This window comes from Rhinatrema bivittatum, chromosome 16 (genome assembly GCF_901001135.1).
Source record: "Rhinatrema bivittatum chromosome 16, aRhiBiv1.1, whole genome shotgun sequence".
Classification (NCBI taxonomy): Eukaryota; Metazoa; Chordata; class Amphibia; order Gymnophiona; family Rhinatrematidae; genus Rhinatrema; species Rhinatrema bivittatum.
Window position 1 is genome coordinate 44509645 of NC_042630.1, and position 25878 is coordinate 44535522.

The 25878-nt window shown below is 43.4% G+C and overlaps 1 protein-coding gene across 1 annotated transcript in view; it reads left to right on the forward strand.

Moving 5' to 3' along the window:
- Nucleotides 1-13452, forward strand: part of LOC115077569 (olfactory receptor 13F1-like) — a 92758-nt gene extending 79306 nt beyond the window's left edge. The window contains exon 2 of the mRNA XM_029579864.1: nucleotides 13213-13452. Within this exon, the coding sequence (XP_029435724.1) occupies nucleotides 13213-13452 (240 nt within the window). The remainder of the gene's footprint in view (nucleotides 1-13212) is intronic.
- The last annotated feature ends 12426 nt before the right edge of the window (nucleotides 13453-25878 follow it).

Consider the following 25878-nt stretch of genomic DNA (forward strand, 5'->3'; position numbering starts at 1 on the left):
GATCCTACAGTCGAAGCAGCCTCTTGCTTTGCTACTGATGCAGGCTGTTTGAAAAAAGCCCAGAAATATCTTTGTTTTCTCCAGCTGGTTATGTCCATCCATCTTAGAGAATATTCACAGCCTGGGGCACACTTGAAATATTTTATTTGTGAACTTTTTGAAAAAATGTTTCCAGGTCTATTCTCCCTCCTTCCCCCCTCAAAAGAAAATTATTTTTTCTCAATGCCTTGAGTAATCTAAAAACATTTGACAACATAGCAAAGAGATGGGCTACCCAGTGCTAAAACTTAATGGGTTTAAATTTCAAAAGGATCTTCTAGGAGAATATACCTGCAGGAAGCCTGATACTGGCCCCAGTGTCAAATGGAAGAAAAACTCTGAAGTACTCTTGCAAATTCATTTCAATCTAAAGAGATACAAGAAACTCACTGGGAAGAAAGGATAATTTCATAAGGCTAATAAATGTATTTATTTATTTGTTTATTTGAAAGTTTTTATATACCGCACTTGGAGTAGTTGCCTATCCGTCTTAGCGGTTTACATCGTAAAACATACATGTTTAACATACAATAAAATTACTATAAAATTACAAACTTTACATTCACTTTACAACTGGATATCAAACAATGCTATAGGATTAGAGAACAGAATTGGTATATTCATTCTGATATGTTATAGGCACAGATAAATAAGTATGTTTTTAGAGCTTTTCTAAAGTCATTGCGATTTTCTGTTAGTCGTATGTACTCCGGAATAGAGTTCCATAATGTATATACAGTAGATGTATGCTTTAGAGATGTGTATCGTGTGATCGATCGTCTTAACGATCGATTTCGGCTGGGGGGGGGAGGGAATCGAATCGCCGCGGTTTTGTTTTTGTAAATATCGTGTAAATCGTAAATCGGGGAGGGGGGGAAAACCCGCACACTAAAACATCCCTAAAACCCACCCCGACCCTTTAAAATAAATCCCCCACCCTCCCAAACTCCCCCCAAATGTCTTAAATTACCTGGGGTCCAGTAGGGGGGGTCCCGTTGTGATCTTCCACTCTCGGGCTACGGGTGCGTTGATAGAAAATGGCGCCGGCGCTACCTTTGCCCTGTCATATGACAGGGCAAAGGTAGAGCCGGCGCCATTTTGGTTCCTATCCCCCGACGTCTCGAGCGTAGGAGATCGCTCCCGGAACCCGCTGGACCGCCAGGGACTTTTGGCCAGCTTGGGGGGGCCTCCTGACCCCCACAAGACTTGCCAAAAGTCCAGCGGGGGTCCGGGAACGACCTCCTGCACTCGAATCGTGTTGCCGTACGGCCGGCGCCATATTGCAAAATGGCGCCGGCCGTACGGCAACACGATTCGAGTGCAGGAGGTCGTTCCCGGACCCCCGCTAGACTTTTGGCAAGTCTTGCGGGGGTCAGGAGGCCCCCCCAAGCTGGCCAAAAGTCCCTGGGGATCCAGCGGGGGTCCGGGAACGACCTCCTACGCTCGAATCATGTTGCCGTACGGCCGGCGCCATTTTGCAAAATGGCGCCGGCCGTACGGCAACACGATTCGAGTGCAGGAGGTCGTTCCCGGACCCATGCTGGACTTTTGGCAAGTCTTGTGGGGGTCAGGAGGCCCCCCAAGCTGGCCAAAAGTCACTGGGGGTCCAGCGGGGTTCCGGGAGCGATCTTCTACGCTCGTGACGTCGGGGGACAGGAAGCAAAATGGCGCCGGCGCTACCTTTGCTCTGTCATATGACAGGGCAAAGGTAGCGCCGGCGCCATTTCTATCAACGCACCCGTGGCCCGAGAGTGGAAGTTCACAATGGGACCTCCCCACTGGACCCCAGGTAATTTAAGACATTTTGGGGGGGTTCGGGAGGGTGGGGGATTTATTTTAAAGGGTCGGGGTGGGTTTTAGTGATGTTTTGGTGTGCCGGTTTTCCCGCCCTCCCCCTTCCCCTCCCCCTTCCCCTCCCCCTTTCCCTCCCCCTTCCCTGATTTACGATTTTTGACGATAAATCGGGGGAATTCCTATTAAATATCGCCTCTAACGATTTTTGACGATTTAAAATATATCGGACGATATTTTAAATCGTCAAAAAATGATTCACATCCCTAGTATGCTTTGTGGAGTACTGATAACCTCAGACGTTAATTTGGCAGCTGTGAATAATATTGCAATGTTTGGTAATAAAGAGATTCACAAGGCGTGAGTGTTGGTTTAAGAATTAATCTTGTAAGACTGAGAGTTGAAGTTGATATTACATAAAATGGTCTATTAGAGACTATTAATGGAACAGATTTTGGGTATGCTTGAGATAGATATGGAGTGCAGTGGAAGGAAAAAGACTGGGAATAAAGGTTAAGTGATAGGGGGGAGTTTGTTTATTTATGGAAACATGTACGCGCATCTACGCATAATGAATGAATCTCAACTAGGCAGGATGGGCCAGTTTGGTATTTATCTGTTGTCAATTACTCTATCACTGCTTATGTGGCCATGTCAAATGCAGAATCTCAGTGGCAATGAAAGCTATATCTTTAAACATTAAACAGTTCTGGAGAATTAGATGGCAAAATGCAGGCTGATCATATTGTGATATGAAGAGAGGGAGGGAGAGTGAGAGAGAGACACTAATGGGACCAAAATGTCACTCTCTACCTAGCTGCAATCAAGCTAGATAGAGAATACACGGGCGGATTTTAAATGCCCTGCTCGCGTAAATCCGGCCAGATTTACGCGAGCAGGGCCCTCGTGCACCGGCGCGCCTATTTTGCATAGGTTGCCGGCGCGCGCAGAGCCCCGGGACGAGCGTAAGTCCCGGGGCTTTTTTAAGGGGGTGTGTCGGAGGCATCGCCAAATGACGCGGCATTTCGGGGGCGTGACTGGGCATTTGGGGGGCGGGCCCGGGGGTGTGGTTTCGGCCCGGGGGCGTTCCGGGGTCGTGGCCGCGCCCTCCGGAACAGCCCCCGGGTCGGGTCTTGGCTCGCCAGCAGCCCGCTGGTGCGCGCGGATTTACGTCTGCCTCCGGGAGGCGTAAATCCATGGATAAAGGTAGGGGGGGGGTTTAGATAGGGCCGGGGGGTGGGTTAGGTAGGGGAAGGGAGGGGAAGGTGAGGGGAGGGCGAAAGAAAGCTCCCTCTGAGGCCGCTCCGATTTCGGAGCGGCCTCGGAGGGAACAGAGGCAGGCTGCGCCACTCGGCGCGCGCAGGCTGCCCAAAATCGGCAGCCTTGCGCGCGCCTATCCTGGATTTTATAAGATACGCGCGTATCTTATAAAATCCAGCGTACTTTTGTTTGTGTCTGGTGCGCCAACAAAAGTACGTGATTGCGCTATTTTTTAAAATCTACCCCACATTATACAAATCAACTTTTGCCTTTCACCACTACAAATGACAGAAAATCTTCACTGATGTCACCTTTGCTGTTCATACCTCTGACTGTATATGTAAAACTGCCCCCCCCCCCCAAAAAAAAAACTACCCCACCACTCTAATCTCACCCTGAGCTAATAGTGCCCCCCTCTTACAGTGGAATAAATGGTAGAGTAACATATTGTCCCTATAGCGTGAATCTTTCTCTTACTCTCTCTCTCTCTCTCTCTCTAACACAGGAACAATGCACAGAAAAAAAAATATTGCACTCAAATTAATGTGCATTGCACATTTCACCATGTGCATTTAAGGCCCTAACTAGGGATGTGCAGAGGGACACCATATGTTGCATTCGGGATTCATATTCTTCGGGGGAGCAGATATGTTGCATTTAGCAAGGGGGGCCCCCTGATACAGTTATACGTTAATTCTTATTCGTTTCCCGGCTAAAATTAAATTAACTACAACCCCCCACCCTCCTGACCCCTCCAAGACTTACCAAAACTCCCTGGTGGTCCAGCGGAGGGTCCGGGAGCCATCTCCTGCATTCACACCCTCGGCTGCCAGTTTCAAAATGGTGCCGATAGCCTTTGACCTACTATGTCACAGGGGCTACTGATGCCATTGGTCATCCCCTGTCACATGGTAGGAACAATGGATGGCCGGCACCATCTTGTGCTCCTACCATGTGACAGGGGCTGACCAATGGCACCATCGGCCCCTGTGACATAGTGAGGGCAAAGGCTATTAGTGCCATTTTGAATACTGGCAACCAACAGCCCGTGTGCAGGAGGTCACACCCAGACCCCCGCTGGACTTTTGGCAAGTCTTGTGTGGGTCATGAGGATTCACCAAGACTTTCCAAAAGTCCTGGTGGTCCAGCGGGGGTCCAGGAGCAATCTCCTGCACTCGGGCTGTCGGCTGCCAGTAATCAAAATGGCGCCAATAGCCTTTGCTACCTGTGCCATTGGTCAGCCCCTGTCACATGGTAGGAGCACAAGATGGCACCAGTCATCCATTGCTCCTACCATGTGACAGGGGCTGACCAATGGCACTGGTAGCCCCTGTGACATAGTAGGTCAAAGACTATTGGTGCCATTTTGAAACCGGCAGCCGAGGGTGTGAGTGCAGGAGATGGCTCCCAGACCCCCCCGCTGGACCACCAGGGAGTTTTGGTAAGTATTGGGGGGTCAAGATGGTGGGGGGTTTATTTAAATTGGCTCCTTTAGATGGCCAAATAATTTGGTGAAGATTTGTTGTATTCATGGGGAATTGCGATACGTTTCGCTTCCCCATTAATACAATGAATATGGCCCTATATGTTGCAGATTACCAATTCGTAGGGAACGAGTGCAGACCCCTAGCCCTAACACAAAATGATAAATGAGCCTGTGGGAGCCTTACACTTTACTCAGTTTAAATGTATATTATATCTGAATGAAAATCAACTTCAAAGTTCACACAACTCTCCCATTTTTCCATTGCCACACAATACAAAATATTACAACATCATTCATTGTAATGCTAAACTTCCTTCTTCTGTACATTTCTTTAAATCAGAAGTAAAACCTTGTACAATAATGCAATGCACGTATCAAAAGTATACATAGTGGTGCAATCCTTACATCTGAATTCAAACACTCACTTGCTATGGAAATAGTCCAAAATGCTCCTTTCCCAGTAGGCATAGATCGGGGTGGGATTTTTGGAATAAAGGAGAGTGGTTGGGGATGGGGATGAGGCCTGGACATGATGTGAAACATTTTTTAATAAAGTATTTTGAAATTACAGCCACCTCCTGAGGCAGTGGTGGGTTGTGTAGGGCAGTTCCCTGGCATGTTTGGATGCTTTTAGGGGGGCTTATTCTGGGACTGGGCTGAGTGGCACATTAAACACAGTGTCCCCTGAGCTTCAGGACATACGTTAACTTCCTGAAGCTCCTGGGGGAATTCAGCTACAACTTTTGAATTGTTGATAACTTCAAATCAAATAACACGGCTTACAATTTTTTTGACTAAGAACATAAGAAAATGCCATACTGGGTCAGACCAAGGGTCCTTCAAGCCCAGCATCCTGTTTCCAACAGTGGCCAATCCAGGCCAGAAGAACCTGGCAAGTACCCAAAAACTAAGTCTATTCCATGTAACCATTGCTAATGGCAGTGGCTATTCTCTAAGTTAACTTAATAGCAGGTAATGGACTTCTCCTCTAAGAACTTATCCAATCCTTTTTTAAACACAGCTATATTAACTGCACTAACCACATTCTCTGGCAACAAATTCCAGAGTTTAATTGTGCGTTGAGTAAAAAAGAACTTTCTCCGATTAGTTTTAAATGTGCCCCATGCTAACTTCATGGAGTGCCCCCTAGTCTTTCTAATATCCGAAAGAGTAAATAACCGATTCACATCTACCCGTTCTAGACCCCTTATGATTTTAAACACCTCTATCATATCCCCCCTCAGTCGTCTCTTCTCCAAGCTGAAAAGTCCTAACCTCTTTAGTCTTTCCTCATAGGGGAGTTGTTCCATTCCCCTTATCATTTTGGTAGCCCTTCTCTGTACCTTCTCCATCACAATTATATCTTTTTTGAGATGCGGCGACCAGAATTGTACACAGTTTTCAAGGTGCGGTCTCACCATAGAGCGATACAGAGGCATTATGACATTTTCTATTTTATTCACCATTCCTTTTCTAATAATTCCCAACATTCTGTTTGCTTTTTTGACTGCCGCAGCACACTGTACCGACGATTTCAATGTGTTATCCACTATGACACCTAGATCTCTTTCTTGGGTTGTAGCACCTAATATGGAACCCAACATTGTGTAATTATAGCATGGGTTATTTTTCCCTATATGCATCACCTTGCACTTATCCACATTAAATTTCATCTGCCATTTGGATGCCCAATTTTCCAGTCTCACAAGGTGTTCCTGCAATTTATCACAATCTGCTTGTGATTTAACTACTCTGAACAATTTTGTGTCATCTGCAAATTTGATTATCTCACTCGTCGTATTTCTTTCCAGATCATTTATAAATATATTGAATAGTAAGGGTCCCAATACAGATCCCTGAGGCACTCCACTGTCCACTCCCTTCCACTGTGAAAATTGCCCATTTAATCCTACTCTCTGTTTCCTGTCTTTTAGCCAGTTTGCAATCCACGAAAGGACATTACCACCTATCCCATGACTTTTTACTTTTCCTAGAAGCCTCTCATGAGGAACTAGATTCATGAGAGGCTTTTCCTAGAAGCCTCTCATGAGGAACTAGATTCTAATAAAGTTTTTTCATGCGTTAAAATACCCTCCCCAGAACCCTGAAGCAGATGAAGATCATCGAAACATTGTCAGTGTCAGGTATTTTTTCTCTAGTAGGATGGTATCACTTCAGATTATAGAACAGAATGATTATGCTTCAAAAACATGTGTGCTAGGTTGAGCATATTACATCGGATGGTATAGGTATATATTTATAGTGTTTACGTGATGTTGTGGAGTTTTTATATGTATGAATGGTATGAATGGTGATAGTATGTTAGCGCGTCGTTGGTGGGTTTTAATTCATGAAATTTGTAGCACATGTGGGTTCTAATTAAAAAATATAAAAAAGTGTTGGGAATAAAAAGCATTTGATAATTCTTGGGCATTACATTTGTGCCGAGTCCTCTGTTTTGTGTTTGATGTCAAAAACAAATTATACACACATATATACTGGTCCTGTCAAGTGTTTGGACTACAATGATTTTAAACAATGAACATTTGCAGTTGAAACAATTTTATCAACATTTAAGAAGAAAAATACAAATGGCTAATGTTGAAATAATTTTATTAGCATTTAAAAAGAAAAAATAGTAAAATGTATTTCAAAAAAAGAAAAATATCAAATTGGTGCAATAGCCTGGCTATAGGGGTTGCCATATTGTGGTTAGTATCTTTACATTCATTGCACAGGACAAACATTTTTTACTATAAAGGGAATTTGTTGTCCCCTTTGTTTAGGTATTTTGTCTATTATTATCAATATATCTGAGCCAAACTACCATGTGAGAGAAATCACAGAATTATAAACATATACTTCTTCAAAACTGGTGACATAGAGAAAAATGGTATTGGGGCCATTGTGGCCCTCTTCTCTGTCACATGGATTTGCTGCAGGAATTCAATGAAAAAATAATTATTTGTTAGAGCTAAAGATACAAGCTTTTACCAAAAATGATTACGAAACCTCTAAATCCAATCTCTTCTCTAAACAAAATTGTGTTTTATTGATAAAATATGGTAGTTTATAGAAGGGTATTGTTTTTGAATAAAGATTTATTAATTTTGATTTACATTTTTTCAATATATCATTTGTTCTGGGATTTATTTTATTGATATATTTTTTTTTACCTTTTTATATTTATTTATGTTATTTTGATTTGCATTATTTAGGGTATTTATGAGCTGGATTTATTTTGTGGAAGGAGTGGGTGATAGAAACGTATGGGAAGACCCATTTAGGCAGGCCCAGGACCTGGGTTAAATTTTGACAGGGAAGGAGAGTAGTTGAGGCAGAAGGTCAATTTTTTTTTTAAATACAACACAAATTTGAAAGTGCCAAACATTGTTTGGGTATTTTTGTAGGAGGCCATTTTTTGTTTATTCCATTTTGAATGAACCAAAAGTTGTCTCATCTGTTGTATTTTTTTATATTCATTTTCAACAAATGCACATCCTAAAAGATCAATCTCTCATTCTCTACCCCTGGATTACCCCTTCAGAGGTGAAGAAAATATGGTAGGTACAAGAGGGAGCACCTCTCCACCCTGCCCTTCTGGCATCCCATTACTCGTTCCATTATTTCACCTCTATGAATATTAAATAAAGTATTTGTTTGGAATTATTAAAAACTACCTCAATAAGTACATGGAAACTCTAACCTGGTGAGTAATGTGAATTGGTATTTCTACACAGTGGTTCCTCTCTGCCAAGCATCTAATGCAACACTTTCACAACCCCATAATGTGAATGCATAAATTCCCACATTATCAGGAAGGGGGAATTGTATAAGTTGTGCCTAAAGCAAAATATTTCTAATAGCTGAAACTTGTATTAAGAGATTTATGGAAGCAAAAAGATGTACAAAGAGCTGCGTGCAGTGTTTATGTTTACATAAATAAATGATAAGGAAATAGAGTACCAAGGGAAGGAAGCTTTCCCCAGTCCATTTATAACACATAGAAAGACCCATGGGTCCACCATTAATCTAAAGGTTGAAAATATACACCTAGCAAGGACTATGTGTTATAGGAACATGTCCCAAATTGGCTCAACAGCCAATTTATATACTAGTTCATCAGACTTCTTATCATTCCACTTATACTGAAGCCACTCACCAAGGGGTAGATTTTAAAACCCCAGCGCGCGTAAATCCGGAAGGATTTACGTGCTCAGGGCACTTGCGCGCCGGCATGCCTATTTTGCATAGGCCGCTGGTGCACGCAAAGCCCCGGGACGCGCATAAGTCCCGGGGCTTCGTAAAAGGGGTGGGAGGGGGCGTGTCTGGGGCGTGTCTAGGGGCATATCCGGGGCAGGGGGCGGTCCGGGGCAGGTCCGGGGGCGTGGCGATGGTTCGGGGGCGGGCCGGGAGAGCAGTCCCGAGTCCCCCGGCACTGCGGCCTGTGCCAGGGGATTCTGGGGCGGCACGCGCAAGTTACGCCTGCTTCAAGCAGGCGTAACTTGCCCAACAAAGGTAGGGGGGGATTTAGGTAGGGCTGGGGGGTGGGGTAGATAGGGGAAGGGAGGGGAAGGTGGGGGGACACGGAAGGAAAGTTCCCTCCGAGGCCGCTTCGATTTCGGAGCGGCCTCGGAGGGAAGGGAGGCAGGCTGCATGGCTCGGCGCACGCAGGCTGTCGATTTTGCACAGCCTTGCATGCGCCGACCCCGGATTTTATAAGATACGCGCGGCTACGCGGCTACGTGCGTATCTTATAAAATCCGGTGGCGCGAACAAAAGTACATGCGCGCGTATGATTTGAAGATCTACCTGCAAGAAAGTAAGTGAAAAGCTCACATTTCAGTTGATTTATATTCTACTTTCTAGCACTTTAAAGCATAGAAACATGACAGCAGAAAATGAGCATATAGCCTACCTAGTCTGCCCAACCACTCAACTAATTAAGCATTATAATTTCCATTACTTCCATAGAGATCACCTATATTTATCCTGTGCTTCCTTAAATTCAGATACTGTTTTTCTCTCCACCACCTCTTCTAGGAGGCTGTTCCATATATTAACCACCCTCTTTGTAACAAAATATTTTCCAAGATTATTCAGTCTCCCGCCTTTCAACTTCATTACATGACCCCTCATTCTAGTGCCTCCTTTCCATTGAAAGGGGCTCACCTTCTGTGCATGGAAACTTTTGAGATATTTGAATGTTATCTCACCTATTTCACTTTTCCTCCAGGGTGCATATCTTTATATCTTGGCTACTAAAATGGTCAGTCTATCCTCACTGACTAGTTTAGTAGCCAACTTCTTGACTGACTTCAACTTTTTTATATCCTGTTGAAGGTGTGGTCTCCAGAATTGCACACTGTGTTTATTTTATATGGTCCTGCTCCAGGACTTTCCACAGTGAACACTGAACAGAAATATTAGTTAAGAAATGTTAGTTTTTTCTTCATCAGCCTCTATATATTCCTCTTCTTCACTTGTGAGTCTCACAGTGCCACTTTTTTCTTTCCTTCTATCTAACATATCTAAAAAAGGTTCTGTCCCCAGTTTTACTATTTTTTTCCTCCTATTTGAATTTTTACATTCCTGACAACTTTCCCAGATTCTCTTAATTTTTCCAAATATTACTGCCTGTCTTCATTTCTGTTGTCTCTTGTAGTTTATGAATTTAACCTTTTCAGAAAAACATAGCAGCCTGTTTTTCATTTCCTTTAATTTTCCTAATAAAAATATTAGCTGCCCTTATGAAATCTCCTTTTAGTTTTCCGCAATACGCTTCTACTTCACCTAGATTTTCTCATCCTGCTAATGACTTATTGAAGTAATTTTAATAAGGTTAGTTTTCCTGAAGTCTAGGACCATTGCCTTAGAAATGAAAATGCATGTATCAATTTATTTCCTTTCCTAGGTATCTTATAGACTCATGCAGTTTGCATATGGATTCCTAGAAATTTGTTTTGTGACTCCTTGACACAATTGTAAGTCTGAAGTGCAAATGATCTCTGTTAACTAGATCCATTCTGGATCCCCTGAGATCAAAAATGGATCTGGATGCTTTAAAGTCAAGTTTGTGTAAAATCTGGAAAAACATTATTTAAGCGGTATTCCTGCCTCTTTTATTGCCATTGAGGTAGTTATGTTATTTCTTATTATTTATTTATATTTGTTTATTTATTTAGGTGTTTTATAAATCATCTTTCCATGTCAGAATCATTAGATCACAATAATTGTAAGCCATAGGACAAAGGGCAGACATCCATTTATGCAAGCATTTTAAGAATACAGAGAGGTTGCGAGGGAAGATCATTATTCAAGTCTTATGGGGGGCACTCTTGCACAACAACTAAGATGGCTGCCTCACCACAGAGCTCCGCTGGACCTTACCGATTTAGAGTGCTGTACCCGGTTGTTTTTCATAATATTAGATTGTAAACAGTGGAGGCTATCGCTGGAGATGTCTACCTCCAAGTCAGGTAAAATTGAGGCAGTGTTCGCCGCATCTTTCGGCTCAAAACGCCCTAAAACAGGACCCGCCTACGCCAGAGAAAGCTGCAACACCAAAAACAATGGCATCTGCTGACTTAGTCCTGGTAGAACTCAAGCAGCTGAAAGACATGCTGCAAACCTAAATAGATGCTATGGCAGCTATACGATCTGAAATACAATTGGTCACACAGCAAATGTCTCAATTCCAAGCCCGGCTAGAAGATGTAGAAGCTCAAACTTCTTCCCTTCTGATTACCACTGCGATGGTGCCACGCTTTGCTCTGGACCTGGAACAACTACAGGGTGAGATCGAGGACTTGTCCAACAGAAATCGCCAAAACAACTTGTGATTATTGGGCGTCCCTGAGGGCGCTGAGGGCTCTGGCCCCATGGCTTTCTTGCTTCATCTCATTCCCTCTTTTCTAAACTTAAAATTTGATCACCCGTTTGAAATTGAACGAGCACACCGGGTCCTGACCAGGCCACTTCAGGATTCCCCACACCCACGATCTCTCATCTTCAATGTATTGTGATACCCTCAAGTTATGCACATTCTAAGTGTGGCTAAAAATCAATTGCCCCTACAGTTTCAAGGTAAAACCATTTTCTTTGTGCTAGATTTTGCAAAAGCTATGGCTGCGAGATGAAAGTGTTTTCTGGCTCTGTGCCCGCATCTTCGATCTCTGGGGGGCTCAATATGGCCTCCTTTATCCGGTGCAAATGAAAGTTACATTCCAAAATAAAACCTCGATTTTTCGACAACCTAATGCTCTTGAGGATTTTCTATGTGCTCAAGAATCAGCTTCTGAAATGGTATCTTGAGCACACATTTCAGATTTTGGAGATGTTTCTTTCCTACTAAAGCCGCTGGCTTTTGTTCTCATGGCTCCATTATTCTTTTATTGTGAATCTTAGGAATTGACTTTTCTGCGTTTCTCTTCTCTCCCAACTGTACATCCCTTCCCAGGGGTGCACACCAGCACTAGAGCCAAATGATTCAGCTGTTTTCATGCTAAATATGGAAGATCTTTTTTCTTCATATGTATTGACTCCGGGATCAGCTTCTTTTCTTTTCTCACCCATTCTTGTTACTGGTCCGGTGAGTGCACTTGGTTTGTGACAGCCTCTGGTATGACAAGAGGCCCTAGCTTCTCTTAAGCAACCAATATGGCTTCTTGATTGTTTTTTTTTATCCTGGTCAATGACTGTTTTTTATTTTTGTTTTTCCTTTTTGTTCCCCTTCTTACATACTCCTTTTTCTATAATCTTACAATTCCCTGGTGATTTTTTCTTCATCTTGCCTTCTCTTCTGGAATACCACAGCAATGTTTTTCTTCGATACCGCCCAGTTTCAAGCTCCATGTGAATCTCATGGCATCCTCCATAACCTCTATTACTTTTATTTTCTTGAACGTCAATGGCTTCTCTCATCCCATAAAGCAGAAGAAAGTTTTGTCCTACCTACACTCACTCCATGCTGATATTGCTTTTCTTCAAGAGATCCATATTACCCCCTTGGAATCGCAAAAATTACAGCAACAATGAGTGGGGTCCTGTTCTTTTCAGCCCGGCTATACATAAGAAGAGAGGGACTGCTATACTATTACATAAGTGGTTGGATGCACAAATCCTTCATCAGGCATCTGATGCAGACGGCAGACGGAATGATGCTCAAATACAAATCTCTCAGCATTTTTATACATTGCTGAACCTCTATGCTCCCAATGCAGATACTCCAGAGTTTTTTCATGGAATTTTTTCTCAGCTATTAGCCTTGGAATCCATGCCGGTTATTCTTGGATAAGACTACTACATTACGCCCCCAAATCTCCAAGTCTTGCAAAGCCCTGAGATATCTGCTACATTCCTATGGTCTTACAGATCCCTGGCTTCTTCTTCATCCTACGTCTAAGGACTATATCTTTTTCTCATTTCCACACACATCTTACTCCAGGATTGACTACTTCCTTATTTCTTCTAACCTGGTTTCATCTATCAAGTCAGCGGTTATCTGCCCTATATTAGTCTCTGATCACGCAGCGGTGTCCCTAACGCTTAACTTTTTCTCTCCTGTACAATCTGATTATCGATGGCATTTCAACTCCTCTCTTTTGGCTGACTCTACTTTTATTGCTGATTTACAGGTCCAGATAATGGAATACTTCCAGTTCAACTCTACCCTAGATGTTTCCCTGGAAACCATCCGGAATGCTTTCAAAGCTACTATCAGAGGACAAATCATCAATTATGTGATTAAGTTTAAGAAATCACAGAAAGTTGAATTACTTCAGCTGCAGGAAGAAGTGGACATATTGGAGCGAGCTCACATTTCTTCGCCCACTGGGGCCAAACTTACGTCCATCCTGAAGGCATGCTATCGATAAAATCAACACCTGAGTGCCCAAGTTCAGTTATGTCTCACGCGCACTAAGCCCACTACTATGCGGAAAATAATAAATGTGTACACATGCTAGCAGCTTATCTCAAAAAACGCCAGGTAAAAAAGCATATAGTGAAAGTAATGTCGTCCACTCAATCTCCGCTAACTTTGGATACAGACATCCTCCTCACATTTAGAGACTTCTATGGAATGCTTTACCAATCTTAATCAACTCATTCTCTTCCAGAGATTCAAAACTTTCTATTAAAGTTCGCCCATCCCTCTCTCACAAAGCTTCAGGCCTCCACCTTGGATTTGCCCATCACGCAAGCAGAAATCTCCTCAGCTATCTCTGCTCTGTCCAGTGGAAAAGCACCAGGTCCTGATGGATTCACTTCAGACTTTTATCATGCATTCAAATCTGTTTTGGTACCGAATTTACATGAGTATTTTACTTCCCTTCTTTCATACCCCTCAGTCTCCTTGCATTTTGCTGAAGCATGTATAGTAGTCCTTCAGAAGCCAGGTCGAGACCCAATGCAAATTTCTAATTATAGACCGATTTCCCTATTAAACACTGATTATAAAATATTCACCAAAATTTAGCCACTCGGCTTTCCCATGTGATGTGTTCTCTTATCCATTTGGACTAATCAGGATTTATTAAGGGTCGACTGATTACCAATAATGCCCATACCTTCCTTCACATATTAGAACATGCCTCTGCCCTACCTGTTCCAGCAGTTGCCATTTCACTAGATGCTGAAAAGGCCTTTGATCGGGTTGAGTGGCCATATTTGCTGGCTACACTGCAATGGTTTGGGATTGGCCCTATATTCATTTTGTTGGTGCAACGCATTTACTCCTCGCCTTCCGCCTTCATATACATAAACAATCGGGTTTCCCCTTTTCTCTTGCATACAGGTACACGGCAAGGCTGTCCTCTGTCTCCCCTGCTCTTTAACCTGGCTTTGGAACCACTTCTACTTGCTATTAGGCAAACTGCCTCGATTGAAGATCTACACATTGGAGATAAATCCTACAAATTATCGGCATATGCAGATGATATCCTTCTTTATCTTCTTAATCCCGATCTGTCACTTTCCTCGCTTTTAGCTCTATTATCCCAATGTTCTCTGGTCTCAGTTTATAAGATCAATTGGCATAAAACTGACATGTTACCATTGAATTCTCTGGGCTCTCTAGTTGATTTATCTAGTTTTCCCATCCAAAAAGTAAATGGGGGTCTCAAATATTTAGGCATCCACTTTCATATGGATACCTCCACTACTCTGAGGAAGTGTGAATTGTCCGTTCTTCAGCAGTTATGTGATGCTGTCACCCACTGGTCTCCCTTGCATTTCACCTGGAGGGGGTTGCCTAGATACTATAAAAATGGTTTTAGCCCCGAGAATAACATACTACCTAGCCATGCTTCCTATATTTTTTTTCTAATGATTTTTATAAACAAATTGATCAATTACTTACTAGATTTTTATGGAAGATCAAAACCCCTCCTATAGCTTTGACCAAATTGAAGAAGATAAACCAACAAGGCGGGGTTAACTTCCCTGATTTTATGCTTACCACCAAGCTTTTATTTTACAGCAAGTATACCATTACTTCACCCCTCCCACATTAAATATAGATTCTCCTCGATGGCTCGCTATAGAGCACTCTGTCCTACTACCTGCTCCAATAGAATGTTTTCCTGCAGTACCTTTACTTAAATCCGCAGCATCCAACCCCATAGTGCGATCCTTACATCGTGCCCTTGCGGAACTGGACCACGCTAGACCTGTTGATTTCCCTTCCTGGCGGCAATCCCGCTTCGCTCCCATCTGGCACAATTCTAAATTAAAAGTTGATGGCCATACACTTCAATGGTCTCTTTGGCAACGTCACGGTATTTGGTTCCTGCCTTATTTGTGGGATGGTAGCGATTTATTTCCTTTCCAACATCTTTGAGAACAATACAGTCTCCCTGCATTGCAGTTTTATGCCTGGGTGCAGATTCGTCATGCATTACAGGATCAGGTTTCGTCTGACTTATTTACTTTGGAATCACCGTACATGCTCTCATTGTATTCTAAGTTTGGTCCTCTAGGTCATCTGGCTTCTCGTTTGTATAAAATCATTAAGCAATCAAAGTTTACCAGCCATGGATCTGGCCTGCAGTCTCTGCTGGCTGCTGAACTGGATATTGTACCAGAATCAGTTAATTGGCAACATCTATGGCGGGTGTCAGTTCGCATATCATTTTCATCTGAACTGAAAAAAACCTGTCTCCCATATGCAATATAGTTGTATAGCCCACATTAGTAAACTGATTAAATCAGGTTACAACAAGTTACGGAAACTGAGCCAATGGAAACCATTACTAACCATAACAGATTTCAGAACTCTACTATAAACACTAATATTCTCAAACTTTCACTACTGCGAAGGTATTCCCGCATCTTTTTTTATCATGCATAGGGCATTGTGGACGCCCTGGAAATTATACTGTGCGGGGTTGGTCCTATCACATGCATGCTGGTCCTGCCATAAAAATAAGGGTACCTTATCTCATATGCTTTACTATTGCCCATATGTACTCCAATTTTGGTCCCAAATATGGTCCACCATTTCTACAATCCTAAATATATCCCATTATTCAAGTCTTATTTTGGTTTTCTGAGTCATGGTATACTCACTGGAAGTTTATGTTATGTTGTAAGCATTTTTTAACAACCATGTTTTCAAGTCACTTTTAAATTTCTATGTGTCTGTTATTTTTATATCCTCAGGCACGGAATTACAGAGTTTCAGGCCAGCAATTGAAATTACTCTCTAGTTTGTGCCAGATGAGTCTTTCTTATAGTGGGGATTACTAAGAGGCCTTTGTTGGTGATCTGAGAGCTCAGGATGGGGAGGGGGGGAATTGTGTTACCCCAAGTAGTCCATTGTTGTCTGGGTTAATGTTATTAAATATAATCATTATAAATTTATAATATATTCTTGATTGTATAGGGAGCCAATGCAGTACCATCAATGTAGAGGTGATGTGGTTGTATTTCCTTCCTCTGGATATTAGTCTTGTTGCGTAATTTTGTAGTAGTTGAAGTGGTTTTATATGGCTTGCGGGAAGACCTTTGCAGTAGTGAAAGTTTGAGAATATTAGTGTTTATAATAGAGTTCTGAAATCTGTTATGGTTAGTAATGGTTTCCATTGGCTCAGTTTCCGTAACTTGTTGTAACCTGATTTAATCAGTTTACTAATGTGGGCTATACAACTATATTGCATATGGGAGACAGGTTTTTTTCAGTTCAAGGACATGGGGAATCCTTTTATTTGAACTTGTTCAATTTATGCAGTTGGTATTTCCATGTACACAGCAATAAGGCAAATACTTGTCTTTTTTTTTTTAATTTAACGGTTGTCCTTATCCAAGGTATCTTCCACAGCAGCACAGTCCCAAAAGATTTGGAAATAGTGGTATAGAGACACCTAAGGTTAAGGCACATATTATCATTTGACTGGAGCATGGTTAAAAATATAAGTGCAGATTTTAAATGCCCGGCGTGTGTAAATCTCAGCCTTTATGTGTGTGGCTGGGCCTTATGCACACTGGGCGAATCTTCCAAGAGGCCCAGCCATGTGCGTAAAGGCCGGGACTGGCTCAAGTGCCAGGCCTCTTGGAAGGGGCGGACTGGAGGACATGTTTTGGGATGGGAGGGGTGGGCAGGTGTGTGTGCCAGGTCAGTTCCATTGTTCGCTGTCCTGGATCCTCACATGCCAGCCAGCTGCTGGCATGCGCTTGTTACTTCGGGTTGGGCCCTGAAGTAACTTGAAAAATCAAAGGTAAACAATTTAAAAATATGTTTTTAGAGGGTGGGGAGAGGGGGGAAGGGGAAGAGAGGTTAGGATAGGGGGATAAGAAAGTTCCTTCCCAGTACGCTCCTAAATTGGAGAGGAGTGGGAGGGGACTGGGAAAGCCCTGATGTGTCGCTGCATGAATATCTACAAAAACAACTCTTGATGTTACCCAGGTATAGAGAGTCCATCAAGCTAGGTTGAGAGAACATTGCACAAATCTCATCTTTGAGTGAGTTTCCTCACTCCGAAGGTTATCAAATCTTCACAAGAGAGCACTGTTCTGTTTGTACGTCTCACTTCGAATGTCAAAGTGGCCCCTAACCCCTACATTAATACCCCCTACATTAATACCTAAACCTCACCTCAGTTTACTAGGTGGGCCTCCCATAGAAATATATAAATACCTATCTAGCGTGAGGGCATTATGGCTAGGTGCATTCTCTCTCTCTCTCTCTCTCTCTTTCTCTCTCCAGTGGCCCTGATAGCTAGGCTGGCCCTCCAGGACCTTAAAAATACTAAACATGGTCCCCCGCAGTGGTTGTATGTAGGAAATACAATGATTCTGGCACTTATCACAAAGTGTGAAAAAGTTATCACGCTTCATTCACATAGGGGCGGATTTTCAGAGCCCTGCTCGCGTAAATCCGCCCAAAACCGGGCGGATTTACGCGAGCAGGGCCCTGCGCGCCGGTGAGCCTATTTTACATAGGCTCACCGGCGCGCGCAGAACCCCGGGACTCGCGTAAGTCCCGGGGTTTTCGGAGTTGGCGTGTCGGGAGGCGTGTCGGGGGGCGGGGCCGGAGTGCGCGGCGTTGCGGGGGCGTGTTGGCAGCGTTTTGGGGGCGGGTACGAGGGCGTGGCTACGGCCCGGGGGCGTGGCCGCGCCCTCCGTACCCGCCCCCAGGTCGCGGCCCGGCGCGCAGGAGGCCCGCTGGCGCGCGGGGATTTACGCCTCCCTCCGGGAGGCGTAAATCCCCCGACAAAGGTAGGATGGGGGTTTAGACAGGGCCGGGCGGGTGGGTTAGGTAGGGGAAGGGAGGGGAAGGTGAGGGGAAGGTGAGGGGAGGGCAAAGGAAAGTTCCCTTCTAGGCCGCTCCGATTTCGGAGCGGCCTAGGAGGGAACGGGGGTAGGCTGCGCGGCTCGGCGCGCGCAGGCTATACGAAATCGATAGCCTTGCGCGCGCCGATCCAGGATTTTAGCCGATACGCGCGACTACGCGCGTATCTACTAAAATCCAGCGTACTTTTGTTTGCGCCTGGAGCGCAAACAAAAGTAGGCTGTTCGCGCTCGTCTGAAAATCTACCCCATAGGTATTAGCACAAATTGCAATAAACTGCTTATTAACATAAAACACATTCCTTTTCCCATCACATCCAATATTTACCACATTTTGATAAAGCCAGGCCATAGTCAGGTAATGAGAGCATATAAGGACCATAATTGTCCATCTTATCTGCCCAGTTGAGTTTCGGCCACTTTGGGTAGCTGCAAGGAATAATAAAATATAGGGGTGCTGGATGTGGGTGATGTTCCTGGCTTTCTTTCCATCTGTTATAAGTCTTTTAATATCTTTATTTAGGTTTCAGGGAAGCAAAAAAAAAAAAAAAAAAAGACATGGAGCAAACCTAATAAACATCAGTTTGAAGATATATTTAGTATAAGAAATATTTAATTATTTAGATTTTTTATATTACGCTATTCGGCACTTCAGAGTGTACATCAAAGCAGATTAAATATAACAAACAATAAGGTATTCACAGACTCTTTCAAAATTTCTTGTTATGCAAAGTGAAGGACTATGGGTAAAATGCTAAACTTATGCTTATAGACGCTTAGACGGGTCACATATAATCATCTGCCCAACTGAAAAGTGTGCAATTGTTTTTCAATTTTTGAGTATTTTTCACTTTTGCAAAATTAAACTAAAAGTAATCTAGACATCAAGTACTTCCCTATTCATGCAGCTTTAACATGCTCACTCAAAAGGCAAGTATCTTGATGTCTGGATTACATATTGTTTTAACTGCACAAAAATGAAAAAGACTGAAAAAAATTGAGAAACAATTGCACACTTTTCAGTTGGACAGATGATTATATGTGACTTGTCTAAGCATGTATAAGCATAAGTTTGGCATTACATGCATGGTCCTTCACTTTGTATAACAAGAAAATTTGAAATAGTCTGTGAATGCTTTATTGTTTGCTGTATTTATGGAAGGGGAATTCATGAGGAAAGGCTGAAGAGATTAGGGCTGTTCAGCTTGGAGAAGAGACAGCTGTGGGGGGATATGATAGAGATCTTTAAGATCATGAGAGGTCTTGAACGAGTAGATATGACTCGGTTATTTACACTTTCGAATAATAGAAGGACTAGGGGGCATTCCATGAAGTTAGCAAGTAGCACATTTAAGACTAATCGTAGAAAATTATTTTTCACTCAATGCATAATAAAGCTCTGGAATTTATTGCCAGAGGATGTGGTTAGTGCAGTTAATGTAGCTGGGTTCAAAAAAGGTTTGGATAAGTTCTTGGAGGAGAAGTCCACTAACTGCTATTAACCAAGTTTACTTAGGGAATATCCACTGCTATTAATTGCATCAGTAGCATGGGATCTTCTTAGTGTTTGGGTAATTGCCAGGTTCTTGTGGCCTGGTTTTGGCCTCTGTTTGAAACAGGATGCTGGGCTTGATGGACCCTTGGTCTGACCCAGCATGGCAATTTCTTATGTTCTTATGTTCTTATGTACATCAAGCCCAGTATCCTATTTCTCTCAGTGGCCAATCCAGGTCACAGATACCTGGCAGGATCCCAAGGTTAGATAGATTCCAAGCTGCTTATTCCAAGAATAAGCAGTGAATTTCTGTAACTCCAACTTAATAATGTTTTATGGACTTTTTCTCCAAGAACTCGTCCAAGCCATTTTTAAATGTAGCTACATCAATAGCTTTCACCATCTCCTCTGGCAATGAATTCCAGAGCTTAAATATATGTTGAGTAAAAAATATATATTTGCTTATTCGTTCTAAATGTATCACCTAATAACTTCATTGTGTGTCCCCTGGTCTTTTTACTTTTTGAAAGAATAAACAAATTATTAATATTTACTCACTTATTATTTTATAGACCTCTATCATATCTCCCCTCAGCTGACTCTTCTCCAAGCTGAAGAATCCTAACCTCTTTAGTCTTTCTTCATAGGGGAATTGTTCCATCCCCTTTATCATTTTGGTTGCCCTTCTCTGTACCTTTTTTTATTTTACAAAATCTTTTTTGAGATGTGGTGACCAGAACTGTCCACAATACCCAAGATGAGACCACAACATGGAGCAATACAAAGGCATTATGATATTCTCTGTTTTATTCTCCATTCCTTTCCTAACAATCTGTTACATGGAGTGGCGGACCCTTGCCAAGACGAGGTTGGTGCCACCTATAGGGGAAGGCCCTGATAGGACCTCATTGTCAGGAGGTGGATGCAGGTGATGGAGACCCAACTGGACCTTCACCTATACCAGCTTTCTTTCCCCACAGGTTGGGCCCTTGGGTGCTGTGGCAAGCAGGACATAGGCATGAGTCTCAGATGAAGATGATTCTGAAGGCAAGAGTCAGAGGCAAAGTTAGATGTTCCAGAGATCAGAGCTGGTAGCAGGCAGGATAATCCAGAAATGGGACAGAGGACAAGACAGGCGGCTAACAGAAGAGTCGATGAGTGAGCAGATGGTCGGGACAGGTGGCAGACAAAGCAGAATCCACGGATGAACCGAGTCAAAAACTAGAAGAACCAACCAAGAGGAGCAGATGAGGCAGGAACAGATGAGGCAGGATCAGGAATTGACGAGGCAGGATCAGGAACAGAGGAAGCAACCAGTGGCTCTAAGGCAGAGCGAGACCTGTTGCTGAGGCATCTACCTCTTGCCAGGGCCAGGGTTAAATAGATCCCTGGCTGCCATATCATCACCGAGGGCCACAGTATTTCCTGCCTCTGGACCTTTAAGAGTGGGGAAGCAGTAAGAGTGCATGCCTAGAGGGTCGGGTGTGGACCATGTGTCGGACGGTGTCACTGCCATGTGGCAAGAGCAGGGCTGGAGGCGGCCTTCTGGGGATGCCAGCAGGGATTTACTGCCACAATGAGGGAGACCCAGGAGGTCCCTGGAGTGGTGGTAGGCAGTGCTGAATGTCCGGCGGCACAGCAGGTAACCCTCTTGAAGCCAGTGCTCTTCTCCAAATTCCACCGACAGCCACCGGAGGGTTCCTCTTCTCCTACGGTCGAGGATCCCACGTTCCAAGTACGCAAGGTGCTCAATATCCGCTTCTGTAACAGACGTTGGGAGTACTTACTGGCCTGGGAGTGATGAAGAAAATACCTGGGAACCTGCCCGCAATATCCTCGATAAATCTCTGTTGCAGCAGTTCCACCTAGATCACCCCGACAAGCCTGGTCCTTTGAAGAGGGGGCCTAAAGGAGGGGGTACTGTTGCAGTCCCAGTCGCTAAGCTAGCGACCGGGTCCTTACCTGCCTCGCTTTGCTCCGCGCCGCATCGGGACCCGCGGACGCCGGGGCCTACCCGACCGCATGGCTGCGGCCTCTCCCTCGTGGAGACGCCGTCGAGGCATGATCCTAGCTTCTCCCCCTCCAGGGCCACGCGTGCGTGCGAGGACCAAGCTCTTAAAGGTCCAGCACCCGGAAGTGCTGAATCTCCTCCCGACTGATGTCACATGCCGGCAGGATATTTAAGCCGGTGTCTGCTCCTGACACTTTGCCTTGCAATGAGGTCTCTTCCTTGCGGAAGTGTTAGTTGCTGTTCCTGCTGTCTTCGTGGTTCCATTCCTGCTCCTGTTCCTGCTGTCTTCGTGGTTCCAGTCCTGCTCCTGTTCCTGTTGTCTTCATGATTCCAGTCCTGCTCCTGCTCCTGTTCCTGTTGTCCTCGTGGTTCCAGCCCTGCTCCAGATCCTGTTGGATGTCTTCCTGGCTCCAGACCGCGGCTCGCCTTTGACTCTTCTGCTTGCTGCCAGCCCCGATTACTTGTCCGCCCAGACGCCTCGTCTCTGCCACGTACCCAGTCCCGGTGGTCTGGATCCCTACGGGTTTCTCCTGGGGGGTTTCCGTCTCCGCCGGGTGAAGCTCTACATCCACCTGCTGTGTGCTGCCTCCCGGCCCAGTCCATCTCGGAGCTGCCGCTCCGCCCGGCCGGCCCAAGGGTCCACCCTCTAGCCCTGAGTGCTAACAATCGATGACCTAAATAGTGAGAGTTCATTGAAATTCTTAGTTTAATAAATTCACCTCTGGACGGATGAGCACTGGGCAGCCATTCAGATGAATCTGAGGTTGTCCTCTGAACTTCCCAACTCCTGCATGTCACAACCTGTTCTCCCTCCTATAGAGGAACTTTTATGCTAACTATTCTTACTTGGCTTTCTCTCACATTGCCAGGGAATTTTGATTACTGCTTCATTTTTTGCAATTAATAAAGAGCCGTCAGGGTACAGACAGAGAATACAGCAGGAAAACTTGATAAGATATACAAATATTAAATGAATGCAGAACATAGCAGGACCCTACCCAAAAGAACTGAAAGTATACAAAGAAAGTTTGATATGACAGACATGATCCATGAGGGACATGGTACAGAGCGAGGAAGGGACTGTGAGGGCTGCAGCAGCTGGAGGGGGAGGAGGTGCGAGAAGATCTCAGAGAAGGAAGCTCAAAAGTGCTGTTAATTGGGAAGGGAAATGGTGACCATGAGAGAAAAGGCAGGGAGAGGTCTTTGTAAATGACGAAGAGGTTTAAATTAATATATGAACCTCACATGTTGATCATTGATCAGGGCAAACAAAGCCTAGATTACACTTTCTCTAAACTTCTCCAAAACTGACAGAAAATTCCCTCACCAGAGCTGGAGCACAGCAGAATACATATTCTCTCTACAGATCATTCACTTCTGAACTCTCAAATCAACTCTGGCACAGAGCAGAAAATTCCCCATAATTGTCTGTGAGACTTTTTAATTTCCCAGATGGACAGAACATGTTTTTTCTCTGAGTCCCATTCTTAAAGCATTGAAGACACCCAAGGTGCCCCCACCTGATCTACAGTGGAGGAGAGGAGGCAGCGCTCCTGAACAGGTAAGGAGAAAACCCAGCAAACCTGTAGCATGTGACTTTAATGCCTTGTGAGCTGTGCTATCTCATCAGATACAATTTACAGTTTTATTCAGAAGCTTCCACCCGGCTCAGACCCTTCCATCCAAGGGCAGCCAAGATAGATCATCCTTTAAATTTAATTTTTGATTTCTATTCCATCTTTTTTGATTGGACAGTCATTTCTAGACAAATTACAATAACATAGAAACATAGAAAGATAGAAATGATGGCATTAAAGGACCAGTGGTCCATCCAGTCTGTCCAGTAATCCTCCCATGGTAGTATCTGCCGTGCTGTACAGGTTACCCCCATGTATCAGTCAGTGCTGCTTGAAATGCTTTGCTTATGGACTTGGCCTCTGTTTTTTCCTTGATGTCTGTACATCAGTACCCCAGACTGTAAAACATCATGGCTTGTGTTCACTGTCTCTGAATCCAAATTCCTCATTTTCAATGGATAACACATTGAAAACGTCGGTTCAGTGTGCTTCGGCAGTCAAAAAAGCAAATATAATGTTGGGAATTATTAGAAAGGGAATGGTGAATAAAACGGAAAATGTCATAATGCCTCTGTATCGCTCCATGGTGAGACCGCACCTTGATACTGTGTACAATTCTGGTCGCCACATCTCAAAAAAGATATAATTGTGATGGAGAAGGTACAGAGAAGGGCTACCAAAATGATAAGGGGAATGGAACAGCTCCCCTATGAGGAAAGACTAAAGAGGTTAGGACTTTTCAGCTTGGAGAAGAGGCAGGGGGGGGGGGGGATATGATAGAGATGTTTAAAATCATGAGAGGTCTAGAACGGGTAGATGTGAATCGGTTATTTACTCTTTCAGATAATAGAAAGACTAGGGGGCAGTCCATGAAGTTAGCATGTGGTGCATTTAAAACTAATCAGAGAAAGTTCTTTTTTACTCAATGCACAATTAAACTCTGGAACTTGTTGCCAGAGGATGTGGTTAGTGCAGTTAGTATAGCTGTGTTTAAAAAAGGATTGGATAAGTTCTTGGAGGAGAAATCCATTACCTGCTATTGATTAAGTTGACTTGGAAAATAGCCACTGCTATTACTAGCACCGGTAACATGGAATAGACTTAGTTTTTGGGTACTTGCCAGGTTCCTTATGGCCTGGATTGGCCACTGTTGGTAACAGGATGCTGGGCTCGATGGACCCTTGGTCTGACCCAGTATGGCATGTTCTTAGGTTCTTATGACTGAGGTGGAAATATGTAACTGAATTTCCTGAAATTATACAATATCATATCATATATAATGTATCCTCTGATTTTGTATTGGAATTGTGAACTGGGAAGCAAAAAAACTTCCAAGTTCTAATCCTTGGCCCTGCCTATGGTTGTGGGACCCTGGAGAAATCATTTTATGCTCCTGTGCCTTAGCTCTAATTCCTGGCACTGTCCCTGACTTTCTATCACTGATTCTTAAATCCTGTTCTTTAAGACACAGAGCAAACTCGTCCAAAATATTAAATCAGCAAATGTAGATTAAATATGTTAATCAAGTTTTCACCGTACTAAATTGAAAGTTGATCTGATAGAGAATGATTTGCATCAATTAAAAATGTGTTGATATCTAATATGCATTGATTTCTGCAACGCACTATATGCCAGCCTTACGCAATTAGATAGATTTTGCCTTATTCAAAACACTGCAGCCAGGATGCTTTTAAAACTTCAAACCCAGACGATATCTCTCCGGCTCTGTAATCATTGCATTGCCTGCAGAATTCAATTTAAGACACTCTTCCTGGTTCTTAAGACATTATTTTACCAAAAACATATTGGATTATTTAATTGCCTCGAGAGATATATTCTGGGTAGAGATTTCTGCTTTTCCCAAGAGGCTTTACTTTGTGTTCCTTCAGTGAAAGATGCTGGATTGTTTGAAACCAGATCAAAAGCCTTTTCTTGTATCGGCCCCCAGATTATGGAATATAATCCCTTCAAGAATATTTAAGCTTTAGGAAATAGGTTAAACCTTGACTTTTTATTTTTGCATTTACCTGACAAGTTTCTGATTTATGAGCTATGGCTTTTAATATTTATTCAGTTTGATATTTTAATATGAATGTCTCTTATTTTGTTTTCCTTAGTCCTCTGTTATGTTCAATTTTTCTGTTTTTTTTAGATTTAACCTCTTTATTTGGATTACAAAATTAGAAATATAAAATACTTGATATAGGAAATTTCCCACGGCGAGCCAATAACAAAGGCCGAATCAAAAGGTTCAGCCGAAGCACATCCCTATTGCTAATGGGTGTAATGTTACAGTCCATAAGAAGCAGATTGTTGACTTTTACTGCTGTCCATACATTACATCATCTGGAAAGTTCAATGATATCTGTACTTAACATACACATCAATTTCAATTTCTTCTTATACCCCTAAGAGAAGAGAGGTGGTCACA